The sequence below is a fragment of the Elgaria multicarinata genome, chromosome 9 (assembly GCF_023053635.1).
Source record: "Elgaria multicarinata webbii isolate HBS135686 ecotype San Diego chromosome 9, rElgMul1.1.pri, whole genome shotgun sequence".
NCBI lineage: Eukaryota > Metazoa > Chordata > Lepidosauria > Squamata > Anguidae > Elgaria > Elgaria multicarinata.
In genome coordinates, this window is record NC_086179.1 from 97810939 (window position 1) to 97835102 (window position 24164).

Below are 24164 nucleotides of genomic sequence, written 5' to 3' on the forward strand. Positions count from 1 at the left end.
TCAGAGGGGGGCAACCAGGATGATCAGGGGTCTGGAAACAAAGCCCCATGAAGAGAGACTGAAAGAACTGGCCATGTTTAGCCTGGAGAAGAGAAGAAGGAGGGGAGACATGATAGCAGTCTTCAAATACTTAAAAGGTTGTCACACAGAGGAGGGCCAGGATCTCTTCTCGATCCTCCCAGATTGCAGGACACGGAATAACGGGCTCAAGTTAAAGGAAGCCAGATTCCTGCTGGACATCAGGAAAAACTTCCTGACTGTTAGAGCAGTACAACAATGGAATCAGTTACCTAGGGAGGTTGTAGGCTCTCCCACACTAGAGGCCTTCAAGATGCAACTGAACAGTCATCTGTCAGGAATGCTTTATGGTGGATTCCTGCATTGAGTGGGGGTTGGACTCAATGACCTTATAGGCCTCTTCCAACTCTGCTATTCTATGATTCTATGAAATCACTTCAGTGTAAATTGTTCCTGATGTTACTTTTTTGACTTGTTTAAAGGCTCAGCCTGATAACTTCCACTGCATACCTGCATGCTTTGGCTGCAAGGAATCCTCTAGCTACAAGGTTGTAGTAGTAGTTTTGAGAATGTGAGGCTGAGGACAAGTTGAGGAATCCTGTGCTTGATTACTCTGCCTCCTGCAAATCTCCCATTAAGTCATTCAAAAATGGAACTTAGCAGAGTGCTTCAAATCTTTGTTTGTAGAAGGTACTTGACTACATTGTAGCATTTGGTTTGTTTTTGTGTTTGTGTGTGTGTGCGCACGTGCGCAGAGGTGGGATTACCGCGGAAATTGATGAGAGGTACAGCCCATCATAAACATGTTTATTCAGAAGTAAGGTTGCTTCAAAAGGTTGCAAGAAGCGGTGTGTGGTGATCATGGCAGTGGCGATAAGGGGGCAATACTGTGGACAGAACTAAAATAAGGGCTAAGGTCCCCTGAAATGTGGATGGTCAATTGTGATTCCACTTGCAATTGATTAGCAGAAAAGCAGCGATTTTCTAGAGCACCCATATGGTGATGAGAAATGTTTTCCCTACTTAATTTCTGTGCGTGAGGTGGAAGGCTAAGTTGGGAGGTGGGGCTCACTTAGTAAGTAGGTTGACCAGGTGCCAAAGGGAACAGGACCCCTGAAATCATTGAAGAGGAAATCTCAGTAGCTGCAATGGTGAGAGAAGTTGCACGTATTAAAATCCCCTCTTCTGCACAAATTATTGAAGATGTAGGAGCCTTGCTGCTCTTCACTTTGATCTTTGTAAGTATCTGCAGACAGTTGCTTATATAAATCTGTGGTTATATATGTATAGAAATTTAGCGTTTCTATTATGTTCAAAAGGGCACAGTAATTTGCAGTGTCACAATGAAAATATGTGTATCTTAATTTGCAATGGAGAGTGTTGGAAGCTTCAGCATTTAATGTTAATGGCTGCTTTGCTAGTTTTAGCCCCGCCCCCTTTTGTTTGTTTTTTGTTTGTTTGGTTTTTGTTTTTGTTTTTTGTTTTGTTTTTGCCTTTCCTTCTTCTGTTTTCATGGAATACATTTCAGTGAGAGATTTTTTTTTAATCCTTTTAGGTGGATGGATGAACCTCTCCTTGATCAGATCACACCCAAACTGATCCGGGATTGGCCCAATACCTATACATTCACCAAAGCCTTGACAGAGCACCTGATTCAGAAAGAGAAAGGCAACTTAAATGTTGCCATCATTCGGCCATCCATCGTGGGAGCCAGCTGGCAAGAGCCTTTCCCTGTAAGCATGAATGCTCTTCCATTTCTGCTGAATACTCTGAAAGATCCATTTGTACGTGTTGTTTTGCTCAAGCATTTGTCTGGCAGGAAAGGTATGACAACGTTCACTAGATATATTAATGGCACTGCACGCCTTAGACCATCATGCTCCTGGAGAGGAAGGAGGCAAAATCATTTGGCTCCAAGGCAATGTTTCGCCTCCTGTGTCACATTGGAGAATTTCATTATCAATCTTGTATGAGAACAAATGACTCCCAGGGAGACTAGGCAGGCCATGGTAGTATCTCCTGGAATCTCTCATGCTAGCTACTATACATTTTTAATGCTCTTTTGGCAGAGTTATAATCTTCATACATCCCTTAAAGAGGATTTAAGGCTAGAGACCTGTGGTTGTGTTTTAGGTAACTGAAGACAATTTGAAGGTCATGTTGTATTCACTCATTCCACTTTTATATCTGGTGAGTAGATTTGGCAGGTTTTTGCACTGTTCCCAAAATGGACAAAACCTATTTCGCCAGCAGTATCAGAAGAACAACATAAATATAAGTACATTCCATGGCAGGCAAAGCCTCTTCCAAGCCATTTCAACCCTCTTAAGAACAATTGCCTGCCTCTAGGCTGCAGGTTAGTATAAAGAATGTGATAGACGTGTTTGAAAAACATGCTACGGAAACGGAGGAGGATAATACGAGGACAGCAGTGTGGGTGTGATGGAGCTCTAAAAGTTGCATAATGATAGCCTAGAAGGTTGAGCAAGAGGCAGCTGGACAAGCATCTGTCGGGGATGCATTGAGCAGGGGGTTGGACTTGATGGCCTTGTAGGCCCCTTCCAACTCTGCTATTCTATGATTCTATGATTCTATGATAAATTACTCTACATAAACCTTTCATTGTTGTTGCATGATTGCAGTCTCTAATCCCTATTGGTGTTTCTTTTGCCATTACACAAAAGTGCAAATTACTACACTCAGGCAAGATATTACAAACATAGGTGGGGCTGGGGTGGGGAGGTGGAGAAAAAAGATGCGGGTTGATACTGGAATGATGAAGTCTGCTCGGGCAGAGCATTAAAATGGAATCTGGGAGGAGATTGCAGACGAACAAATTAAGCTTTCCATGATACTGTGATTTCAGCTAGGACAGTCCCTACACTACTGCGAAGAAGAAGAAGAAGAAGAAGCAAAAAAATAATGATCGAACCCTCCTTTTTTGAAAACGTAAAATCTATCAGTCTCTCTTTTCAGAGAGTGAACCTTTTTATAAATTGCTTCACTAAAAAACATCCCCAACCTGTTCAGAATCAGTGGCCATTATTTCACCCTCCCAGACTTCATAAATACACCTGACTTCTGCATTTCCATGCAAGTATAAACAAGTTGTAAATGTTGATATTGTGTGTAGAATTCAATATGATTAGAATTTTCAGATTTCTTTAAAAACACACACAGAAGTTTCTAGCTGTTATGTCAGCAAAGATATGTTTTAAAATGCATGAGCAATGCTGGGGGAAATCCTGAAAGCCAGATTCAGAAGGCTCAGAAAAGAGTCGTATAGTGGTTAGATTTGGACTGTGTCTGAGGAGATCCAAGTTCTAGTTCCCCTATGGCCATGAAGAAGAATGGGTGATTTGATGCCAGTCATCCTTAGTCAACCTCACAGCGTTGTTGTAAGGATAAAATGGAGAGAAGTCAGATCATGCCGCCCCATTTCTTCTTGTCTTCCCTTTCAGAGAAATAGGCTCTCACCTACAGATGAGACAAAGGCATTTTTTCCTGCCCAGTTGTATATCAGCCAACTCCTCTAGAGGTCTTGGCTGACCACAGTAAGCTTAGGATTGAAGGCAAGGCAAGAAGGACCATGGAACAATGATTCCTGGCCATGACCCTTTGCACTGGATGGCCAGGCAAGGCTGCAACGAAGTGACCAGGCTCCAACCAAAACCTGATTCAGAAACAGAGTGAACAGACTCCCACAATTATTATTATTATTATTATTTATTTATTTATTTATATAGCACCATCAATGTACATGGTGCTGTACAGAGTAAAACAGTAAATAGCAAGACCCTGCCGCATAGGCTTACAATCTAATAAAACCATAATAAAACAATAAGGAGGGGAAGAGAATGCAAACAGGCACAGGGTAGGGTAAGCAGGCACTGGGTAGGGTAATAGGACAATGGGTAATAGTAATAGAACAACGTAAAAGGACATTGGGTGCAGCAGTGGAGGCTGCAGTTTGTAGAAGGACCTCCAGAAGTTAGGAGAGGGCTTGAAAGATATCTTTCCTGGGAGCTGGTGAGGTCTGCAGGCCCATCCGCCCTCCATCCACCTCCACTTACTTCTCCATTCCGGCCACTCACTTGCCAACTGCACCGACATCCCACTGTCACTTGGCGAGGAAGAGGAGGAACCATGGGCTGCTGTGTCTGGATGTGGCCAGCTCTGCACTGGGTTCGTGGAGGGAAAGTGGCTGTCCGCCCGGTGCGGCACTCTGTTGCTGACTCTGAGGGAGGGAAGGAAGGAAGGGGAGTGAGAAGCTCATGGGGAAAAGCAGCAGCAGCAGCAGCAGCAACAAGGCAGGGGTGAGTGCTGCCGCCTGCAAAGTGTAGCAAACTGCAAAGCAAGGCTCTGGCCAGGAAGTGTTGAGGAAGGCGTGAAGGGGAACCCTAGGGAGGGGAAAACCCAACAGCTGCCATCCACTAATTGGATTTTTCCAATGTTCCGATTGCTGCCTTGGTCTTTATTCCTCTCAGACTCTACTTTTGGTAGCCTGCTCTCTGTTCCTCGCTCTCCTCCCCAACATGACAGAGCCTCCAGCAGGTTCTAGCCCCTCACTGTTTGCAGCTTCCCTTACTTTGCAACCACCATTGTGGTGCCTCCAACATCACTGACCCCCCCCTTCCCTGGTCATGCCCCCTCCTCCAACACCATGGGATGGTAAGGAATGCACACAAGGCTGAAGAAGGAAAATGGAGAGGGGAAAATTACTAAGAGAGAAGCCTAAGGGGAAGATAGGTAATGGGAGAAAAGCCCGAAGCTGGGGTTGTGGGGAGAAAAGCCCGAATCCAGAAAGAGAGAGGTCAGACTGCTTTTATCTCTGATTTGTTCACCACAGTAAAAATAACTGAACTTTAGACATAGGCCTAGGCCAAAACGTCCATCACAGAAAGAAAGAAGAATGTTAAGAATCAATAAGAGCATAAGATTTGCCCTGCTGGATCAGAGCAAGGCCCATCTAAATCTTGCATTATTTTTCCAACAATAACCTTTGAGAAGCTCACAAGCAGGCCCTTCCCATGTGGTCCCCATGAGAAATCCCTGAGTCTTTCTCAAAATTCAAACAAAAACCCTGAACCTTTCACATGTGTTCTTACATTTGGCTTTGGACAACGTTCAACAACATGTGTATACAGACTTCAGAACCATCTCGGAATCGTTCTGAGCATTTAGGAGGTATTAATTGTGGATTTAAACTTTTCCTCTGATCTTGAGATTCTCAGGCAGCAAGATTCTGCACTAGACTCCAGATTTATAGACCTGAATGTGGCCCTGCATCACTTGCAAACTGAAATGTGCTGTGCATAATCTCTGCTCCCTCCCACCCCGCACTCCCATGCACACACGTGCATTCACACGCTTCACAATTGTTTGTTTTCTTGTTTTTTCCCCAGGGTTGGGTTGATAGCTTCAATGGAACAAGTGGTTTACTTATTGCGGTATGTATATTTATTTATTTATTTATTACATTTCTATACCACCCAATAGCCGGAGCTCTCTGGGCAGTTCACAAAAATTAAAAGCATTCAAAGTATATAACAACAGTATAAAACCATAATATAAAATACAATATAAAAGCTCAACCAGATAAAAACAGCAGCAATGCAAAATTACAAATTTAAAACACCAAGTTAAAATTTATTTATAGGCTGTTAAAATGCTGGGAGAAGAAAAAGGTCTTCACCTGGCGTCTAAAAGCATATAATGTAGGTGCCAAGCGAACCTCCTTAGGGAGCTTATTCCACAACCGGGGTGCCACAGCGGAGAAAGCCCTCCTCCTAGTAGCCACCTGCCTCACTTCCTTTGGCAGGGGCTCGCGGAGAAGGACCCCTGAGGATGACCTTAGGGTCCGGGCAGGTACATACGGGAGGAGGCGTTCCTTCAGATAACCTGGCCTCAAGCCGTTTAGGGCTTTAAATGTTAATACCAGCACTTTGAATCGGGCCCGGACCTGGACTGGCAGCCAATGAAGCTGGAAAAGGACTGGCGTGATGTGGTCTCGTCGGCCAGTCCCTGTTAGTAAGCGTGCTGCCCTGTCTTGTACCAGCTGAAGCTTCCGGACCGTTTTCAAAGGCAGCCCCACGTATAACGCATTGCAGTAATCCAAACGAGAGGTTATCAGAGCATGGATAACTGTAGCTAGGCTATCTCTGTCCAGATAAGGGCGCAGCTGGTATATCAGCCTGAGCTGGTAAAAGGTGCTCTTTGCCACTGAGTTCACCTGTGCCTCAAGTGACAGTTCTGGATCCAAGAGCACCCCCAAACTATGGACCCGATCCTTTAGGGAGAGTGCAACCCCGTCCAGGACAGGGCAAACATCACCTCGCCAGACAGATGAACCACCTGCTAACAGTACTTCCGTCTTGTCTGGATTGAGTCTCAGTTTGTTAGCCCTCATCCAGTCCATTACCGTGCCCAGGCACTGGTTCAGAACAGTCACTGCCTCACCTGGGTTTGATGAAAAGGAAAGGTAGAGCTGGGTATCATCCGCATATTGATGACACCTCAGTCCACGTCTCCGGATAACCTCCCCCAGCGGCTTCATGTATATGTTAAACAGTATGTATAGTAACAAATGGGATTGTCAGGTCTCCTGAGGCTCAGAATCTGGGAGCAAAATGAAAGGCAGTTGTAGGGGTGGATCCCGGTGAGACCAGATGAGAGTAGAAGATGGCACAACCAGGTCGGGGGAGGGTCTGACTGTGCTTGGTGCTTCAGGGGTGAAGCCATCAGTTTTACCTTTTTTAGATTCAGAGGTTCCTTAACTGATGGCCTTGTAGGCCCCTTCCAATTCTGCTATTCTATGATTCTATGCTGTGGAAAGGGTTATTTGAAGTTAAAGTGTTTGCAAATAATTACATTGATTTGTGGACTTTGGTTCTTCTCTTTGTGAAAGCTGCTTACAGTGAGGTTATTTGACTAGAGATGGACACATTATCTGAAGCATGCCTCTGATTAACTCAGAAAATATCCGAGATCCTTGACAAAAAAAAAATCCCTGAAGTCCTTGGATAGTTTTTCCCCCCAAGGTAGCTGAAGGGCTCTGTAAAAAAATTGCTCCTCCAATATCTGATGCCATCCCCAAAGCCAGCTCCAGTCCCCAAAATACCCCCCTTCCTTTCCCTTACCTTTAAATTGGATCAGTAGTAGCAGGGACCTTTCGACCCATATGTTGGGGCTCTCGTCTCTCTGTGTACCTTCATTCTGCTCCCATTGGCTACAGCTTCAAAGGAAGGAAAAGGGGATTGTGTCCTGGGCTATGGAATAGTAGGAAATGGCTTTTGCAGGTGGGAGAAGGCGGGCATTCTCCTCCAACTTGGATTTGGAGCTGAGCCAGATAATTTTGGGACTTGTGGTATGATTGGATCTCTTACTTGAAAATTCATTTCTGACTCTGGCTCAGGAGAACTTGGCAATCATCCCTATATCTGACCCAGACAGTAGCATCAACTAAAACCATAGCAAATCCGATTATGTATTTGTAGATGCTCTGACTGGATTCTCTACACAAAATGAAGAAAATTCTATTAGGTTCGGGCTGTTTTAGGGGAGAGTCATTTCTCCTCCCACCCCTTTCTCTCCTCCCCCAAACAACGTTAACAACTTTTAAAAAAGAAATGTCATTCTTGTCCCCTTTCCCCATGGTAAACTGTTTGGGGAGTTAAATCCTGCCCTCTGAAAGCTTCCAGTATGCCTTCCCCCATTTGCCACCTGCAGCTAGTGCAGGTGGTACTAGCTGCAGGGGTGCAAATTTGGCAGCCATTATAGCTTGGCCTTACACATAAGTAAACATGGAGTCATCAAAGATTAATTCTGTAATAAATATATATTTAAACAAGCAGGGAAATAATGATGGTGGAGGTAAAGTCACTACTGGAATAGACTGAAGTATGTGCTCCATCCCCCACCACCATTTAAAATTATTTCCAGACAACCTCAAATTAGGGCCCGGTTCACCCCTACCCCTGCCACACTACCAGTCATCCTTGTGAATTCTTCCTTTTCCTGAGCAGAAAAAAAACACATTCTCATCATTGAGAAAAGGGTAACTGATGCTAGAAAGAGGGAAGGTCTTTCTGGCCTTCTCCATTTCTGGTTAAAGAGAGTCCAGAAAGTCCTCTTTGGTCTCGAGCAAGAACTGCATGTTGCTCATTAACCTCTCCCACTTAAGGTTTTTTGCCTCTTTGTGCAGAGAACACTCAGGAAAGGGCCAACATACTCCACCCATTTGGGTAATGTGTGTGTGAGTGTTTTAAGCTTCTCTCAGGAGTACTTACGGGGGTGGGGTCTATTCTTTCAGGCATTCTCACAGAAGTCTTGGGGGGAAACCAAATGGTTTTCAAGGCAAAACAGGGAAACAATCAAACCTCAATCAAGTGGTGAAACTTGTTCTTTATTTTTGTAGAATCTGTAACTTACTTCAGTTGTATTGTCACTGGGCTATGAAATTCTGCCACAGAAAATAACTAGCTTTTTCTTCATCATTCAGGCTGGGAAGGGGATTATACGAACTGTGAAATGCAATACAGATGCAGTAGCAGATATTGTTCCAGTAGATATTGCTATCAATTTAACCCTTGCAGCTGGGTGGTACACTGCAGTTCACAGGTAAGACTCCACTCTTGCTTCCGCACTTGCTTAACAAGCTGTAGATGATTTTTCAAGATTTCACCATTCATCTTTAATGACAGGGACTGAAAATGTTGCAAATCCAACAAGGGAATGTCCCCCATAGGGCAGGAGGTTTTTCACATCACTTTGAAGCAATGCTTCTCAATTCTTTTCTGAAATAAAATGGGAGGCACACTTCGCTCTTATGCCAAAATCCAAAACACGTTTTACTTTGACTAAGAATTGCCCACCCTCAGCAGAGCCCAGCCCTATGTTTTTATATGAACCATGGCATGTTCTTCTGCTTGTAATGAAGCAAGCCCAAAGCAATGACTCATGCAGAGATGCAGTGGTCAGAGGGATGGCAGAATTTGTTTCACCCAGTGGAGATTGATTGCATGGTGGCAGGGTTAGAGTAGCAAATCATGTAGAGACAACAGACAGCCTCCCTTGTGGGTGGCTACATTGGGCTCATGGACATTTAAACATTCATTAGTGGTTTCCAAGAGTTCTCTGAAGGTACACTTGTGTACCCTAGCATGAGAATGACTGTTCACAAGATAATCTCTCTCTGTTTAGTATGAGGGAGGCATGCAACAGTGGCTTAACTCCCCCTACTGTGCAGGGGAAGTGGGGATGGTATGACCTAGATATTTGTTCTAGGTTCCATGCTGGCAGACTCTGCCCCTCAGAGCTTCTCTCCTACAAGTTTCTCTCCCAAAAGACCTTATTCTCCGCCCCATCAGCTTTCCATTAAAGCTCTTACATTTGTCTAACTTTTTTTTCTACCACTATTTTAAAAAAATCTCTCTCAGTATTCGTCCATTTCTTTTTACTCTCCTCGAGCCTCATGTGGCGCAGAGCGGTAAAGCAGCAGTTTCTGCAGCCGAAACTCTCCCCACGGCCTGAGTTCGATCCCAGCGGAAGCTGGTTTCAGGCAGCCGGCTCGGGTCGACTCAGCCTTCCATCCCCCCGAGGTCGGTAAAATGAGTACCCAGCTAGCTGGGGGAAAGGTAATAACGGCCGGGGAAGGCAACGGCAAATCACCCCACTATGAGGCCTGCCGAGAAAACATCAGTGAAAGCTGGCGTCCCTCCAAGAGTCAGTAATGACTCAGTGCTTGCACGAGAGGTTCCTTTCCTTTCCTTTGTTCTTCTTCGTGGTCTCTGTGCGTCACACATATGGGCTCTGCGCCTGCGCAGGGCCAGGTTCGGAAACTTCTATAGCTGAAATTCTTTTAGGCGGGAACCCCTCCCCCACCGTCCACTGAGCATGCTCAGGGGTTCCCGCCTAATCCCCTCAGTTCTCTTCAACCGCCTGTAGGGTCAACAGCGTTTGGAGACTTCTGAGTTTGGTATCATTATACCTTAGCTGAATAATACTATTTTTCATCCTTTTCCTTAATTCTACAGTTTTCTAACTTTTCTATATAGTTATTACAACAACAACAAAAAAGATTTATTTTTGTTGTTCGTTACCTCAGCCTTGGTGCCTATGGCACTACAAGGCCTCTTCAAAAAGTGCTCCGGTTGTGGGCAGAAGATTTCCCAAACCGACGGACATTCCCGGTGTTTGCTGTGCTTGTGGGAGACGCATGTCGTCGAGTCCTGTTGTTTTTGCCTGAAATTCTCGAGGCAAACCAGGAAGAACCGATCTGATCGCCTTCGGGCGTTACTTTGGGAAAAGGCGTTGGAGGCAGTGGAGAAACCGAGTACGTCTCGACGCTCCAAATCTCCCAATACAATGGAGTCTGTGCCCCAACCTCCTCCATCACGGAGTGATGCCTTATCGGTTCCCCCCTCCTTCTCTCTTTCCGCCTCGTCAAAAGCGGCCAGGAAAATATCTAAGAGAGCGAGCCGAAGAACCCCAACGGAAGAAAAGCAAACTAAAATCAAAGGAGGGAAAGAAAAAATCGACAAAGTCAAACCTGTCAATACCGAGGACTCCGATACCAATGACTTCGGTACCGAAGCGCCCTAAGGCACCGAGGAGCCTGATATCGAGGCTTTCCCTGCAAAAAACACCTCCAATATCGGCAAGTCCGATACCGATACTTTCGGTACTGAGAGCCTTCTCGATACCGAGACGGGCAACATCGTCTTCTTCACCGGCCTTGACGCCGTCACGAACGGAGCAAATAATGCCTTCCCCGGTACCGTCTCTCAATATCATTACGGTACCGACAGAGGAGACAAGTTTAAGGGCATCAATCTCGGAAGGAGAGATTAGAGGCTCCTCACAAGATCCGACAATGGCAGAGGAGGGTCCTCCATCCCCTCGATACCACCAAAACCAACAACCAACCATCGATACCGATGGACATCGGTACCGACAAGGACATGACTCATGCCCGATGTTCGGGACCGACACACATCGGTACCGAGATTTCGATACCGACACACATCGGTACCGAGATATGCCATTCCTCGATACCAACGGCCGTCGGTACCATCCTGTGTCACCTTATGCCTACAACCGAGACTGTTCACCGGCTTCGATTCATTCGACTCAATATTGGCATCCTCCGCAGTATCCTCCCTACTACTACGAGGATTGGAGATATAGACGGGACCAAGACTCCTATTATTACCAGGAACATTATGCTCCGTACCCGTGTTTCCGGCAACCTCCATCGGAGACAGTTTCCCGCCCTCCACCCGCGGAAGATGCTGCCGCTATGCCACCGCCAACGCAGCCCTCGGTACCGAGGCCTCCACCTCAACAGGTGCAAACAACGGCACCGACAACATCAGCACTGTCACAGGCTTTGCAATCCTTGCCCGCGGCTAGAATGAGGAGAAGTGCATTGGATGAGCTCTCTGATGATGAATATCAATCAGACTCCTCTCAGGAACCATCACCTCCACCATCATTCCCTTCACCGGATGATTTAGTGGTAGCGACAGATGTAATCTCTCCCTCCGAGGACTTGATCCATTTCACTGATCAAGTACAAAGAATCGCGAGGTCCCTGGGGATCGAAACTTCTCAACCAATAGAGAAGTTAAATGACCCCATTTACGATGACTTATATTGCGAGTCATCTACCCCAGCAGCAATTCCATACTTACCCGTGCTATTACGCACAGCCCAACAGTCGTGGAAAATGCCCTCCTCTATGCCACCAACGTCGAGGAAGTTAGATAACATCTACAAAATCCAACAAAAGACAGCGCCGTTCCTTTTCACCCACCCCAAGCCTAATTCAATCATAGTTGAGGCATCCCAAGGACGCACTCAGAGAAAACATAATGCTCCGGTTGACAAGGAAGGTCGGAGACTGGACGGCCTGGGAAGAAGAATTTATTCTTCCACATCTTTGTCACTAAGAGTACACAACTTCCAAGCCACCATGGCAAAATATCAGTCCTTTTTATGGGAAAAAATGGCATCTCTTTCTGGATATCTGCCAGACGATCAAAGAGAGCTATCAAATGTGTTTTACGCAGAAGCTATGAGGCTGTCACGCCAACAACTTAACACAGCGAGGCATGCCACTGACTGTGCTTCAAAAGCAATGGTAGCCTCCATCGCGTTGAGACGACATGCGTGGCTCAGGTCCGCAGGACTTTCTCAAGAAGCAAGCACCCGTATTGAGGACCTTCCCTTTGACGGGGAAGGTCTCTTCCACTCTTCCACGGACGAGTCCATGGAGAGCATCCAGAAAGCCAAAAATACGGCTAAGAGAATGGGGATTGGTCAGCAGCAACAACAGCTTCAGAGACCATTCCCCCAGAGACGCTGGCCCAGAACGCAGCAGCAGTTCCAACCAAGGCAGCAGCAATTCCAACTGCAAGACCGCCCCACTACATACCAGCCTCAGGGTCAATACAGGAGGCAACAGTATCCGGGACGGTTCAAGCAAAACAAGAGCAAGCCTGACCCGAATCAAAGACGGCGTCTTTGACTGTCATACACCAAACAGCCTAGCACCTAAGTTTGGTGACATCCTTGCCCCTTTTTTCTGCTATTGGACCACTATTACATCTGCCACATGGGTCCTTAACATCATATCTCGGGGCTACAAAATAGAGTTCTCCACACACCCCTTCCCTCGGAACCGCAAGGTTTTCACCACCTACAGACGCTCTGTTGCAAGAGACTACGTCTCTTTTAGAGAAGGGCACCATAGAGCGATTACCAACTTGCGCATTGGGAGGCGGTTTTCACTCCCGTTACTTTACGGTTCCGAAACGGGATGGGGGGCTGAGAACTATTTTGGACCTCAGGGAGCTAAACAAGTTCATCAACCCTAAAAAATTCCGGATGAACTCTTTAGCAAGCATCCTACCTTTCCTCTCCCAAGGGGATTGGTTCACTTCTATCGACCTTAAGGATGCATATTTTCATGTTTCAGTCTATCCCGATCATCGCCAATTATCAGACTGCCTCAATGCCACAACCTCATATCGAAGGGGAAGGGACTCATCTTCCATCCGAATGTCCAGTCCCTAAACCTAACAGCTTGGAGGATAAGGCAACGTTAGACAACCAACCGCTGCCTACTGACATATGGAACATTATCCTAGCAGCTAGGAAACCAGCTACTAGAAGGTCATACGCAAAAAAATGGTCAGCATTTTCTGCCTTTGCTCTCAGTAGAAACGAGAACCCGTTTACAACACCAATAGCAACAGTGCTTTCCTTTCTTTATTCTTTATTTAAAAAAGGACTCAAGTTCTCGTCACTTAGAGTTTATTTAGCAGCAATCTCTGCTTCACACCATTGGATTCAGGGCTGCTCGGTCTTCCCACACCCTTTGACAAAGCGGTTCATGAAGGGCATGAAAAACACCATCCCACCAGTTCGCTCTTTCGTTCCTCAATGGAGCCTTTCTGTGGTGCTCAAGACACTATCCGCCAAGCCCTTTGAGCCTTTAGCAAGGACAGATTTGCGGTTACTAACTTTCAAGGTGGCATTCCTTGTTGCAGTCACATCTGCTAGGCGTGCCTCCGAACTAGCAGCACTCCGCATTGATTCACCTTACACGGTGTTCCATGCTAACAAGGTGGTCCTTAGACCGGACCCAGCCTTTCTGCCAAAGGTTGTGTCTTCCTTCCATCTTGGGCAGGACATCACGCTCCCAAGTTTTTTTCCTTCGCCGTCGTCCCCTATTGAGTCTGCTCTCCATACCCTGGACGTAAGACGGGCCCTTGCCTTTTACCACTCCAGAACTGCCACTCTCCGGAGATCCCAAAGACTTTTTGTTTGATATGGGGGCAAGCAAAAGGGACTTCAGGCTTCTCCGCAGAGAATATCTGCTTGGGTTGTTCAGGCTATTAAATTAGCCTATGAACTTGCTGGCCTCCCGTTGGAGGGTAAGGTGCGCTCGCACTACACCAGAGGAGTGGCCACCTCTACAGCCTTTGAAAAGGGGATCGCTCTACCAGACCTCTGCAAAGCGGCTACCTGGTTGACACCTTTGACTTTTGCCAGTCACTACCGCCTGGACATCAGAGTGCATAGAGACTGTGCCTTTGGGCATGCCGTCTTATCGGCAATCCGTTGAATTTACATCCATCACCTGACACCACCCACCTCTGGTAAGTCAGCTTGTTAATCGCCCATATGTGTGATGCACAGAGACCACGAAGAAGAAAGACAGGTTGCTTACCTGTAACTGTAGTTCTTCGAGTGGTCATCTGTGCAGTCACACAACCCTCCCACCGCCCCCACTATGGTGTCATTAATTTTTGATCACCTGGTGGTTCTCCTCAGTGAGACTGTTTAGGCGGTTTCAGAAACTGAGGGGATTAGGCGGGAACCCCTGAGCATGCTCAGTGGACGGTGGGGGAGGGGTTCCCGCCTAAAAGAATTTCAGCTATAGAAGTTTCCGAACCTGGCCCCGTGCAGGCGCAGAGCCCATATGTGTGACTGCACAGATGACCGCTCGAAGAACTACAGTTACAGGTAAGCAACCTGTCTTTCTCACCGTAGTCTTAATAGGGGCGAGGTCTGTTAAAGGGCCACTTAGCAAAAAGAGAAAGACAAAACATTGGCCAACCTACGTATCTCCATGGTACGAAATAAACAGAATCTCATGCAGGCCATTTTAGGCCTCCGTCAGAGGTCAGCGTCAATGAGATGGCTGTCACTATCAATGCACCTTCTGCTGCCATATTAGGAACTTTGCCCTCGTTGGGAACTCCCTTAGCAAGCCATCTCCTGTTTCTCTAACGCCAAATGAGGCCTCTTCACATGACAGTGACTGCTGCCATTTGGACCTTCCACTGAGTGCCTTTCCTCAGGCAACCAAAGGGGAACAAGCCTATGGGGTGGGGTGGGGGCTATCCAGAGAGGCAGCGCAATTCAAGCTGTGACCATCAGATGGGAGTGTTTAACAGAGAACATCAGCCCACCTTCGCTCCCTCAGTGGACAGAGGATTGGATCACCTTTGCCCCTCGTCACGTTGCCAGGGCCCCAACAAATTTTCAAGGGGATGCCCAGGGGCTTCCTTCTTCGAATGAGGTTGCCAACTCAGCAGTTCCACATTTATTCAAAGGATCAAACATGCTGCTATCAGCGAGCTTACTGTCAGCTGCTACAGCAGAATGAACTGAGATGCTGTCAAAAATGGAGCAGGAAAGAGATTTCTTCTTTAGCTCCACTTTCTATCTTAAAGCACAAAAGCACTAGGCATTCATCCCCAAGGTCCTGCAGAAATTCAGGTCTTCTGTGAAACAACCTAGGGCAGATACTTTTCACTCCTCAAAGGAGTCAGGCTCAAATTCTGCTGACCCCTACCTGGGGTTCAGGCAATCTGTTCTCTAGGAAAACCTCCGTTACAGAAAAAGAGGTAGATACCTATGACTTCTCCACACTGAAGCTTTTTGTACTGCAGTTTTATTGGGGCTTCTACTTCCAGATTCTTTGTGGAATTAAGATCAGCCCTTTACATGAACTCTCTCCCCCCCCCACCCCTATCTGTGAGTTCTATAGGTTTCATTTATACAGCCACTAGATGGTGCTGTTGCTATATAGCGCCAAACTCAGACTGTTTGAAAGCGGATCTTTTTTTAGCTCATAAAATGGTTTAAGGTCACATTCCTACAGCACTTGCTGTGGTGCACTCAGGTGGGGGACTAATTTGGATGAGCGTAATTTCTACTTCTTCAAAAAGACAAGCAAACAAACAAACCCTGGCACACTCTGGACAGTGTCAGTGTTGCTGTCATAAAGGGAAGTGGCCTTATCAAGGCTATAAATTAACTAACTCTTGGGTTATAAATTCTATATGAATAGTTCAAAAAGTCCAGTCCCTGAACAGTCTTCAGAAATCAATTCCCTTGTGATCATCCCAAAGGTTGTCTATTGTACGACCTGACTAGTTGCATATTCCCTGTAACGCAGTGGTTCCCAAACTTTTTCAGGTCACCGCCCCCTTGGTTCGACAGACTCATGCCCAGTGCCCCCCTACCCTACACTATAAAAATCATTATTCAGAATAGCCGTTTTCAACGACCAACTAAGGAAGATAATAACAATAAAATTCAAAACAGTAAAAATTAATTGAATATTTATTCAAAATCTGAAGCAGCTGCCGCAGGCTTGCTGAGGGAGGGAGGGAAAAGAGAGTGAACGCCTCTGTTTTGCAGCCGACGTGGCGGGACACACCAAGCAGCGTATGTCTCTTCATTAAGGTTTTGGTGCTTTTGAAACATTTCAATTCACCATTAAAAGGACTCTTCTTAAACGGTATTAATACATGTGTGGATTCTTCCCCTATATGGCTTGGGACCAAACTACCTTCTCCCATAAAAATGTCCCTGGGTTTTAAGATCTTCTGGAGAGACGCTTCTTGGAAAAGACCACCTCGAATGCCCCCCTGCTGCCTCCTTGCCTCTTAACGCCCCCCTATGCAATCCCACCGCCCCCAAGGGGGCAGTGCCGCCCACTTTGGGAACCACTGCTGTAACGTATGACTTGCTTTTGAGTGTTTGATGAAGACCTAAGACAGCCTTGCAGTCCCAGAGCAGTGTGCTGCTGGAAGTACCCTAATAATTAAAAGTACCTGTTGAGTCTAGAATGTCCAACCACAGAGCTTGCTGCCCATTGTTTTATTCACCACTTCGACCAATCAATGTCCACAGGATGCAAGTGATTCTGCCAGATTTCTGCATTAGGTGTGATTCAATCAGTCCCAATGTAGAGATGCAACAGAATGGCCTTTTCTCAAATGAGCTTCCCACATTTCTGCATGAGTCACTGATCTGGGCTTGCCGTCTTCAAGCAAGGTACATGCCCAAATCAGTGACTCAATGCAGAAATGCAGCAGGTGGGCTCCTCTGACGATGGATAATGTTTTCCTAAAAGTAAACCTATTGACTGTAAGAATAAAGTGTTACTCCAATTTTAATTCAGAAGAGAAGCATTCCCCCACTATTAGAAGTTTGGAAAATAATGGAATATTCATTATAAGCAAATAATACTGTCTTTGGTTTTCCTTCTGCATTTCAACCTGTCTTTTCCCTTCCTTGCTTATTATTCAGACCCAAATCAACGTTGATATACCATATTACAACAGGTGGCTTGAACCCAATTTCCTGGGGACAGATTGGTAAGTTTTTACTGCAAGGAAATCCCACCAGGTTCCAGATATAGTATATTCCACTATTCTAATAATCCTAAAAGCTTGTCTGGTTCACTAACAGCTCAAGACTTTCCATACTCCTGCTGTGGGTATTATTGTAAGAGGCACAAGATGTATTCCATCTTTATGTAGGAATGATGTGACATGAGAGAAATGTTTATTGATCACATTTCTAACAACTCTGCAGACACCCTGTCTGCTCTCTAGGCTAGGATTGCAATTGCTCCAGTGCAGAACACCTGATGACTGGTGCTCTTGGGGAAATGATGTGTGTGTGAGGCTGGCTTTATGTGTTATTATTATTATTATTATTTATTTATTTATATAGCACCATCAGTGTACATGGTGCTGTACAGATAACACAGTAAATAGCAAGACCCTGCCGCATAGGCTTACAATCTAATAAACTTGCAGTGTCGTGGCCCACTTGGATGAAATGGCATCCATGCAGATCAGTCCCATTCTAAATGCGCCAAGAAGAGTCCTGAGGCTGGATCAGACCGAGGGTCCGTCTAGTCCAACACTCCGTTCACACAGCGGCCAAACAGCTGTCGACCAGGGACCAACAAAGCAGGACACGGTGAAACAGCACCCACCTGTCCATGTTCCCCAGCGACTGGTGCACACAGGCTTACTGTCTTGGATACTGACTTCAGGAGAACTAGTAACCACTGATAGCCTCCTCCTCCAGGAATTTATCCAACCCCCTTTTCAAGCCGCCCAAATTGGTGGCCATCACTACATCTTGTGGTAGTAAGTTCCATAATTTAACTATTTGCTGTGTGAAGTTACTAGTCCTCCTGAAGCCAGTATCCAAGACAGTAAGCCTGTGTGCTTCAGTCGCTGGGGAACATGGGCGGGAGGGTGCTGTTGCACCATGTCCTGCTTGTTCATCCCTGGCCGATGGCTGGTTGGCCACTGTGTGAACAGAGTGCTGGACTAGATGGACCCTTGGTCTGATCCAGCATCAGGGCTCTTCTTATGTTCTTATGCCTAGAAATAATATTAACGTCCATCTGCAACTGAAGACACACCTAGTGTTTTACTGGTTTGACTTTTGAATGTATGAACTAAATATTTTCCAGGAACAAAACCAGAAAAGGTCACACCATTTGTCATCAAAGCTTCCAGGATGTTGTTTTCTCTTTTCTGTTGCACAACGAGCCATAAAAAAATGTTTAAAATAGGCCACTCAAAACCATATCATGAAATTACATTTTCAGCAGTGAGTTTATTTATTTATATTTATTTATTTATTTAATAAATTTATATACCGCCCCATAGCCAAAGATCTCTGGGCGGTTTACAAAAGTTAAAAAACAGTGGACATTAAAAGTATACAAAAAATTTAAAACCATCAAAAAATATGAAAACAACAGTATACAGTATCCATTTTAAACAACAACAGGGCAAGGAATTTATTTCCAAAGCTTGCTGGAAAACAAAAATTCCGCCTCACTGCAAATTCCACTATTTTAGCATTTAGCATTTATTACAACAATCACAACTTCATAAGAAACCTGTTCAAGAGAATTCAAGGAAGCTTGAGAAAAGTATTTCTTTACATGGTTTTCTCATACATTTCTTTGTTCCACAAACACCTCTACTCAAACAGGTTTTGAAGGTTTCTGAAGCAATACAAAAACCTGCCAAAACTGTTTATCAGAAATGGAGTGTGCACACTTGCAAGCGGATATCTCTGTTTTAAATTTCCTTCCGCTCTCTGCAATAACCATAATCTGCTTCCAACTTTCTTCTCATCAGCTTTACCAACTGTGCTTATATAGTACATTAGTATCCCATTCTTCTTTAGATGAAGGTAGAGGTTTCAAGCGTGGCTTCATCCTCTGCTAGTGCAGAAGCGAGGGGAAAAAGCACCACCAAACCGAAGGAGAAAAGGGGAGAGCAAAGTTCTGGGGCTATAAATGTACATTTTTATTCTTAAAATAATTCTTCAATGTACTCAATGTGTTTTGGACATTGTCCTTCATCAGGAGCTACTACATATGAAACAAATAAAACTGCCAATTAGAAACACATTAAATTGAAAATAAAACATAAAACAGTTCAGCATTAAATGTATAAAACAAGTTAACTGTCAATTATATACACAACATTAAATGTGAAGTGTTTTTCAATTCAATTCACTTCCCAAAATATTTTGTCATTTTTACTTATTTGTATCATAAGCAGAGCACAAGCAATCATCTTCCTTTCAAAATTATTAATCTGATGCACATTTTGCTTTTCCTGATGGTAGATGGGGAAATAGTTCCACCTCCTTTTTCCCATATTATTTTAACAATAGGCTTAGGGGTTAGTAAAATGTCCATTGAAAAGTCTCCGCTTGTTAGCATGAATGCTTCTGTTAGAATGCCTTGCTAGAATCAAACTGATTCAAACTTCATAAAAGAATATATTTTAATATTTCATATTCCCTTTTTAATAAAAGCTGGAGCTTATGAGAAATGTATAGGCCAATATTTTTTTTACCTAGGATAAATATTTGCAAAGTAGTCTATTACACAGGTTGGTGCATTAATTAAATGAATGAAGTCTTTCATAATGTGTTTCTATGCTGCTAAGAAGTCCTGTTTTAGTAACTTTTCTGTCATAACCCAGGTCCAAAGACCTGCTTAGTTCGAAAGATATTGGAATATATCTCACACCTCCATTCGTATAGCTTTTCTATTCCTCCTCTTAACATTTATATATCAACTATTTTCGTATTCCTCCCCCTTCCTGGTGAAAACTCAGAATTTATTTTTGGTCCCTCTTACTGTTTTGTTGTTGTTGTCTTCTGGTGGGCATTTTAATTTCTATTCACTCATTAGGGTACTTGACCTTTCTTGGAAACTACCAGTCCTCACAAAAGTAATCCACAAACTGATTGACCTAGAGTCACCTGCATCTTCATTTGCCTTCTTTTTTTGACAGCTTTTCTTGTGATGTGGATTAGCCATTGTCTACCATTTACTATGATCTGCCTTTTCTGTGGATTCTTAAGGATGAGATGGTTCTCCAGCCAATGATTCCTTCCTAAGGTTATATCCTACTTGAAGCTCACACAGAATAAATTTACTTGATTTCTATCAAGCAATAAAAAGAAGGATGGAAACATGCTGCAGATCTTGGATGTATGCAGGGTATTGGACTTTTGTATTCATAAGATTGCAGTGTTATGAAAACAGCCCAAGCTTTATATGTTATGGTCTTCAACAAAGAGGATAAAGGGTGTCATTTCAGACTTACCTCATTCAATGACATCTGCAACGTTGCTACCAGGCAGTGAAGCAGCCATTGCTGCTAGGGGTCAAGGGACCTGCACTTTGGTATATCAGTAGCTGAACCCTTCCACTGCCCACAACATTTTCCTCTACAGCCCTTCCGCCCAGTTGCACGGCTTATTTTTTAGCATATGATTTTACTTGTTTAAAAAAACAGACGAAAAGAGAAATAGGTATTTTGGTGTTTATCTTTATAGCTTGAGTTATCTTCTGAATTAAGCTTTTTGCTCTTGTTGTTCAGATCTTTTGCACTAAGCTCCTGGTGCCTGAGACAAACTTTTTAGTTTAGTTTATTATGCAGTTCAGCTTCTGTAAATTGACCAGGGGCAGAATTTGTTCTGCTCCACTTGGCAGAATCTCACCCTTGTTGCACATTATACATGAAGCTTTTATTGAGGTCAGCAGGAAATTGATGTGGAGAAAAAGTGCGGCGTATGCAGTTAAAATCAGCATCATGCATCCCAAAGGAGCTATTATTAATCTACAGTGCAGCAGTAGGGGAGTCAGAGCTCAGCAAGTTGTTTTAGTAAGACAATCCATAAACCACTTAACAGGGTTGATAGGCATCCAGGGACATCAAAGTCCATGTGACTAAAACTACTGAAGTGTAAGAACATTCACATATTATTAGAATATGTTTTGTACATTGAAGCCTTAGGGTCCTAGATCTCTTGATGTGAAAGCCCCAAACTACATACAGTGGGATGATTCAGTGTGGCATCACACATGAATTCCCCCATAATGTGTAGTTTGGGCCTAAGGGAGTTAGTGTAAACCTGTAAGTTTGCAAGTGCAGTTAATTCTTGCAGTGGCAATGCCAGGAAGGGCTCACATGTTTTAGGCTTCAATCATGTGCATTGAGTTAAATGGGGCTTACTCCAAAGTGAGTGTATTTAAAAGTTTCCTGCATTGAGCAGGGGTTGGACATAATGGCCTTATGGGCCCCTTCCAACCTTTATTCTATGATTCTATGCCCAAAGATGAAAAGGAGCGGCCATAAGAGGGAAGGGGCAGGATCAGAAGACCCATAGTTCCTATAGGAAGCCCCCCGTCCTGTTTATACCACTGTACAAAACAGAGTAGTTCCAAAGGGTTGCATCATTTTAATTTAATTTAATTTTATCCCTTTTTTGTTTCACCAGCAGTTCACCAAATCAAGTCATTGTTTTAACAGTATTATTTATTTATTTACATAATTTATATCTCACAACTTCAAAATAAATGCATGTTCTTTGGGCAGGTAGCAGAGTAGTAAGAAATAATAAAAGTACAAAAAACAACAAGAGCAACGTTGCTGATCATCATCATAGAAAGCATTCAAGCTAACACAACACTGGGAACTACTAAACAGACAGTAAAACCAAACAGCAATTCTTCAAAGTCTGGGGAAATGGAAATGATTTTGCCGGGCACCCTAAATGGAAGTAATGGGGGCCTGCAGGTCCTCATATATTTATTTATTTATTTATTTATTTATTTATTTATTTATTTATTAATTACATTTTTATACTGCCCAATAGCCAAAGCTCTCTGGGCAGTTCACAAAAATTAAAACCATGAAGAGCATAAAAACAAACAACAATTTAAAAACACAAATACAAAATACAATATAAAAAGCACAACCAGGATAAAACCACACAGCAAAAATTGATATAGGTTAAAATATGAGATTAAAACAGCAAAGTTTAAATTTAAGTTAAATTAGGTGTATACCGTATTTCTTCGATTGTAAGACGCCATCGATTGTAAGACGCACACTAATTTCAGTACCACCAACAGAAAAAAAAGCTTTGATTCTAAGAAATAACACATCCGCGATTCTAAGACGCACCCCGTTTTTAGAGATGTTTATATGGGGAGGGGGAGTGCGTCTTAGAATTGAAGAAATACAGTGTGTGTGTGTGTATATATATATATTCCTTTTGTAAACATAGATCCTTCCTCAGAACAAATACTCTTTTTTTTTGTTGTTCTTATTATTCTGCTACTACCTATCAACTGTAATTTTAGCAATTTCAAAGCGCTTTATTATGCTTTGTTGCAATTAAAGTCCTTCCAATAAAATCTAAGTGGGTTAATGGTTAACATTACTGAGACTTTTTTGAGGGGGGGCCAAGAGTCATATTCTGAAAGTTTCGCTGAAAAAATGTGATCATTTCCAAAAGATTACATGGTAAGTTTCTCTGTGTGAAAAATAATACATTCAGTGATTTAAAAAACAACAACACCTGTTGGTTTAAGACCAGAGTTAAGTCTTATCTCGTGTTGGCTTGAGCTCCGTAAAGCCAGGAATTTGGAAGCTATGGATGTTGCCTTAACTGGGGTGTCCCATGACCAGTGATGATGTTGTGCAATGTCAGAAATTGCACTTGCTTACATCGTACCCTCCCACTGTTCCTTGGTCTTTCAGGCCCAGATCCAGATGGGGAGGAAGGGTTGCCTGGTACTAGCAATGATGACCCACTAGGCCTGTATTATTATATTTTGAAGCATCTAAACAGTACTTTGTTGCAGCCCAATGCATTTGGAGGGCACCGGGGAAGGCTGGTTTGATGAATCCTGCCAGCTACTGATGCAAGCGATGAACAGGCATGGGTCAACTCACAGGACGATTCCTCTTGCAATACAGTAAGGATCACAGGCCTCGTAAAACAAGATAAGGATCCGGACAAATCCCCACATGGATTTGGGCTTGAACGTGGCTGTACCTGGGGCAGCTTTTATCAGATCAGTTTGAAATTTTGTAGATCATGGATGCCTAGTCACACCTTATTAGATCAACAGGTGTCATTTTTATAAGTAATAGAATTTTTAGTTGAAAAAAATGTTTAGTTGAAACATTTTGTGTGTGACTCACTCAGGGCCGGCGCTGCCATACAGGCAGCTCAGGCGGCGGCCTAGAGCGCCAAGCAGAGGAGGGCACCGAATGGCGCATCTGGAAGCTGCTCTCCTAGAGCGGCTTCCGGGCGCGTTCTTCCAAAGCCGCCGCCCCCCAATCCCAACATCCTGGCTTCGAAGCCAGCGCCCGGCCGGAACCCGTTCCTAGCTTCGAAGCCAGGACGCTGGGGTTGGGGGGGGGGGCGGCTTCAGAACGACGCGCCTGGAAGCCACTTCCGAGCGTGCCACTTCAAAGCCGCTGCCCCGCCCCCCAACCACAGTATCCTGGCTTTGAAGCCAGGAGCGCACACGGGGGCGGCTTCAGTGCGGCGCGCCTGCCTAGGGCGCAAAATAGTCTGGTGCCAGCCCTGGACTCACTTTATCTTTTAATTTACTTTATTACATTTCTATACCACCCAATAGCTGAAGCTCTCTGTGCTCCTTCAGTTGTAATCATTCTGATACTTATTTGATTGAATGTTTTTGGTCAAAACTTTTTCTGCTTTTTAACATAGTAAAAGTCAACATTGGCTTATACCAGCCTTCCTCAAAATGGTGCCCTCCAAATATTTTAGATTAGATTTCCCAGCATTCCTGATCATAGGCCATGCTGACTGAGGTTGATGGGAATTGTAATGGAGCACATCCAAAGGACACGAGGTTGGGGGAGGCTGGCTCATACAAGCAGCTTTCTTTTTACACATCCTTAAATTAAAGGAGAAAGAGAACATCAGAAGTGACATTTCAGCAAATTAGTAGCTAGGGGAGC

The 24164-nt window shown here is 44.3% G+C and overlaps 1 protein-coding gene across 1 annotated transcript in view; it reads left to right on the plus strand.

Moving 5' to 3' along the window:
- FAR2 (fatty acyl-CoA reductase 2) overlaps positions 1-24164 on the plus strand; it is a 67485-nt gene that overhangs the window by 34073 nt on the left and 9248 nt on the right. Inside the window, exons 4-7 of the mRNA XM_063134398.1 lie at positions 1574-1751; positions 5424-5468; positions 8519-8637; positions 17131-17198. Coding sequence (XP_062990468.1) covers positions 1574-1751; positions 5424-5468; positions 8519-8637; positions 17131-17198 — 410 coding nt within the window. The remainder of the gene's footprint in view (positions 1-1573; positions 1752-5423; positions 5469-8518; positions 8638-17130; positions 17199-24164) is intronic.